Below are 4,971 nucleotides of genomic sequence, written 5' to 3'. Positions count from 1 at the left end.
ACACCATTAGAAATAAGTGCCTAAGCTGCTCAGTGGAACAGAATATTCTAAATTCATGTGTGTTTATATTCGTAAAAAGTTGAACTAGAAGTCACATATTCTGCACCATTTTAAACATTTAAACTCTGTAGCTTTTGTGTTATGTGTTACGTGTTACGTATAGTATCAGAATTTGATGATGGAAATGTCAAAAACGTAACTTACTTTTCCTATAGTCATTCACTAATGACCTATAGCATCATATTCTGAGATAACTCGTCACTAAGTATAGAAGTACTTCTTGCGGCGAAATGTGTGATAACGATAACGTGTGGAACCTTTTGAAGTCAGCTCTTTAAACAGATGGGCATACTAACAACAGCTCTCCGTACGGTTACTGCCTTATGAAATTTTACTGTCAACAATCAGTCACAGTTCGAAACCCACGGTAGCATCCCTAAATATGTTAGTAGGAGAAATCATCACGAAATTGCATCTGCTTGGGAACATCTCCTATTCTGCAGAAAATACTGCGTGTATGACTATGTAACAAGTAGAGTGAGAGACTGAACTTAACTAAGTTCAGTCTCTCACCGTGTGTACGTAGGAAGGGAAAAAAAACACTTAAGAATCATGTAAATGATTAGCAGGACCAAAATTTTTCGCTGAGGAAGTGTACTATAACTGTAAAACTGACTCTGAACGCCGCAAATGATACGTGAATCATGAAAACAGCTAAATGGCTAATCCATTCCTTCGTGCTTTTGAACAGTTGGACAGCGCTACTGTGTATGCCGCCACAGATGCACTAGCGCCAGAGACGCTGATCGGCGGCAAAGAGTACACATAAACTGAATCTTTGACCGTGCGGTCGATCCATTCTGGGGTAATGCTCGTATTCCCGCAAACGTGACTTCACTTTGATGTCACGTGCAATATCAACGACAGCATGATCAGCTATTGACTTTCGTTAGTATTCGATGGAGCCTCTTACAAGCTTTCATGCGCGCGTACCGCAGATTTATATAAACACATCATTCTTGGATTGATTTATGATTTACTATAATTACTCTCCATGCTGGGATATCAGTGTATCATTATGAGATGCACTGTAGCAACGCCTTTGCGAGTTTCTTACAGTGAAATCTGGATATCATTAATTGCCTAGTCTTAAACTGCTATTCCTGTTAAATTTTTCACCAAATGAATGTCAACTGCTTCTTACACAACTGAGTCACAAACAGCTAAATTCAATGCTAGATTTCGACATTGTCATACCGCACATAAGGACAGGTGTCGACGCAGTACTCTGTCAGGGTGTAGGTACGGTGTTCCACGTATCTTTCATGAACTGTACTGCGTATTATGATAACTTTGTAATTCTCATGTTGTTTAATTTTCCTAGATACCGGAAGAAATAGTCTCTCTGCGGCAAACATAGTACATTCGACATGTAGTGACAATAGTGTTTTGAAAGAAATGATGTAACTAATACACCAGAGGTAAATAAAGTATTTCGTTTGTTTCAGCATGATACAGTAACTGTACCACCTGTGGCCATGGGCCCCGCTACGTTCATTGCCCTGCTCGCTGCGCTCTTGATAGGTAAGTACACAGTCCGTTAGTTCCTGTTACAAATGATTCTCTGCCGCAGCCAGTAAAAGAAACTTATGACATGCTATTACATGATGCAGCTGTTCAGAATTGCCTGTGTCGGTGAAAAATCATTTAGTGAAGCATCATGACTGAGAAAAGGTCTGTAACAAGATCTAAGTTCTTGATACACATTCTGTTTGGTAGACAAGACATTTAAATGTTTGTAATATGTTACGCTCGAGCATGGCTTTGTGTCTCAACCTGGGGGACCAAATTTCGGCAGACAGCGGAGTAAACATCCGGGCTGTGCGCCAGACGGTAGTTCACAACAGCACTAAAATCACCAAAACTCCATGTATTATTACTCTGTAGTCTTGTGAGACCCACAGAAGCGTCATACAACTAGATTTGTCTCATACAGACTTGCTTTACTGGCGCAAAAAAACCTTACTCCCATTTCAATAAAATAATTATTCAAGTTTATACTTTTATTTCGTTGATTAATGCAGTTGAAATCTTCTCTTCAGATCCTGGTCAGTTTTCGTCTAGTGAAAAGAGATTACAAATATCTTCAATGAAGAAGACGAGGGTCAACACCATGATGCAATTTACTTTTGACAGAAGAGACACAGGATGGTTTTTATTTTATTTTTCGCTGCAGTGCGAACGTTCCCATATAGATTATCGCAAATAACTGTATAATTCCTGAATATGATTTGATGCGTATTCCCAACATACTATTGGTTATAACAGCGACCTACACAATCAGAAAAAAATGATTTGCTGTAGTGCATAGAACTGTAATTTTATTTTGTCTATTGACTATCCGTTTGGCACCAAATACCTTCACCAGGCCACCCTCCCATAAAAAAAAAAAATCACTGAACGTAGTTAAAACATAATATAGGAAAAGATGCAATCTTTTCATTATATTTAATTACTTATATCCTTACATTCCGTATTTTATGCGATTTTTGTTTTTATACGTCCTTTATATTGCGTTTCTTTTTCAAGAAATAAAAAAAAGATCCTTTCTACGTAGGGGGCACTAATTAATTCTGGCCGCAGATTGCTTCTGTTTAAAACATAGTACTAACCTTTCCTTTTGGTATAAGACACACATACCTGGATAAACGAACTTCACGACTGCGAGCCATGGTTAAGGCACTCACTACATTTTAAGGGTGTACTCTATACCACGCGTTAGCTACCATAGAGCAAAGTGCAAATGTTCCCTGAAAAATATTTTAGGTATGTACTGCGATGTTTTTTATGTAGGATGGCCTAATGGTGGCACTTGGTACAGAAACCGATAGTATTTAGACAAAAGTGCGATGATATCACTTATTTTTGCGATCAGGTGATCGAAATCGGTAGTTAATAAAGATTTATTTATCAGCAACTCTTGGTGGTTCTGAAACTCGACCTTTTTTAAAATACTTACGAGCTGTGGATCATCAACTGCACAAAATACAGGGGATAGGCAAAATAATGTGAACACCTGTACTTACTTGGGAATGGTTTATTAATGAGGGGTTGGATCCCCATTTGCCCTTAAAACAGCTGCGCTTCTTCTTGGAATACTGACATATAATGGCTGCATAGTCTACACTGGAATGTTATGACACTCTTCAATCAGAACCTCTTCTAACTCCTATAGTGACCAGAGAGGCTCAAATCTGCTCCGGAGTCTGCGCTGCAATACCGCCCACAAGGGTTAGATAATGTTCAAGTCCGGGGACTGTGCTGTCCAGGGAGGACGCTGCAGTTCAGTTGCATGCTCCTCATACCACGATTGTGTTGTCCTGGCTGCGTGAATGGGTGCATTATCGTCCTGAAATATGGCATCATTGATGGGGAACATCATTTGAATTACGGGATGCTCCTGATCACTTAAAATGTTCACACAATCGTTGGCTGTAATACGGACTTTGAGAGTAATGATGGGACCAGCAGAATACCATGATATGGCTGCCCACATCACCACATTTCCACCTCCATGCTTAACCGTTGAAATCAAGCAATCAGTATTGTAGGCTTCTTTCGGCATTCTCCAGACTTAACTCTGCCCCGATTTTAGAAATAACGAAAATGCTGACTCGTCGGACCATATGACGTGTTTACATTGATCAGCCGTCCAAGATTTATGCTGCTGACACCTTATTTTACGATCGTTTGCGTTGGTTGTCATGACTAATAGTTTCGGAATAGCAGTTCGTCTATGAATATTCGCTTTATGGAGTTCTCGGCTGACAGTGTCGATAGGATCGAGATGTTGAAGATGGCTATTGAATTCTGCAGTCACTTTAGCCGCTGTAGCTTTGTGCTGTTTTGACACAATTCGTGTAAGCATACGACAGTCTCTGTCATTTAGTTTTGATTTGCGTCCACTATTACGTTTACACGATGATGTCTTTCCATATTTTGTCTAAGTTGTCATGACTGTTGAAACAGTTGCTCTTGAAACATTCATTAACTTGGCTGTCTTGGTTACTGATGCTCCAACTAATCAGGTCCGCACAATCTGCCCTCTTTGGAATTCTGTTATGTCTTTCATTGCACGTCGATCTCGGCCACTGAACGCAGATACGAAGTGTGCACTACTCATAAACAACCTGCACTGATGCCTTGTCCGTACTGAACACGCACAGTCGCAGCGCAACACTTGCCTTACCTGCGTTGTTGACCGTCAAACATAACCATCCCTTTACTAACGCTGTTAACATTATTTTGCCTCTTCCCTGTATATTGTGACAATGTTGGAGAATTTTACGCCATGATTCATACACCCATAAACATACCTTGCCTCCTCCAATCTATTACGCTGATCTAAATGTGATAATATTTTACACAGTGCTAGGACATATAACTAAAGAAATTTATTTGCACTGATTACGGCTGCCGAAGCCTGCGATATCACTATATCCTGAGTTCACTTTTATAAACTGACAGTCGCAACGACAATATTTCTACAAATTTTTCTTCCTAGACCTTCATTGGGAGGGGGGATAAAAGTGAGCATATTTTATGCCAAGGATTTCTTCTGTACAAAAAAACGCAATGCTGCAAAAATATGCTTTGACAATACAAATATTTAAGAACCTAACAGAGACTCAAATCCGTCCCCGTGATCGTTACAGAGACTTCAGGATCGAATCCTGGTATTGGAAGAATTTTTCATTGGCGTGCTCTGGTCGGAGTACATACTGCATAGTACCACTCACGCAGGTAGCTAGGTATTGATAATCCAGAGAATATTATCGGATTAGCCTCCACGAAATTTTTAATGATGCTCATTTCGATTGCAGTACCAGTGCTTTCGAGTCACCCTAGCCCTCCTACTGCTTCCATAATTGCAACGTAATAGGAGAAGTCATCACGCCAACATACTGTGCG

At 39.9% G+C, this 4,971-nt stretch overlaps 1 protein-coding gene across 1 annotated transcript in view; it reads left to right on the top strand.

The window, feature by feature from the left end:
- The first annotated feature begins 1,538 nt into the window (after positions 1–1,538).
- Positions 1,539–4,971, top strand: part of LOC126188545 (mucin-5AC-like) — a 129,708-nt gene continuing 126,275 nt past the window's right edge. Inside the window, exon 1 of the mRNA XM_049930145.1 lies at positions 1,539–1,584. Coding sequence (XP_049786102.1) covers positions 1,539–1,584 — 46 coding nt within the window. The remainder of the gene's footprint in view (positions 1,585–4,971) is intronic.

Source organism: Schistocerca cancellata, chromosome 5 (assembly GCF_023864275.1).
Source record: "Schistocerca cancellata isolate TAMUIC-IGC-003103 chromosome 5, iqSchCanc2.1, whole genome shotgun sequence".
In the NCBI taxonomy this organism is placed as follows: domain Eukaryota; kingdom Metazoa; phylum Arthropoda; class Insecta; order Orthoptera; family Acrididae; genus Schistocerca; species Schistocerca cancellata.
The sequence above is the reverse complement of the archived record's forward strand: the minus strand, read 5'-3'. Positions and strand labels throughout refer to the sequence as shown.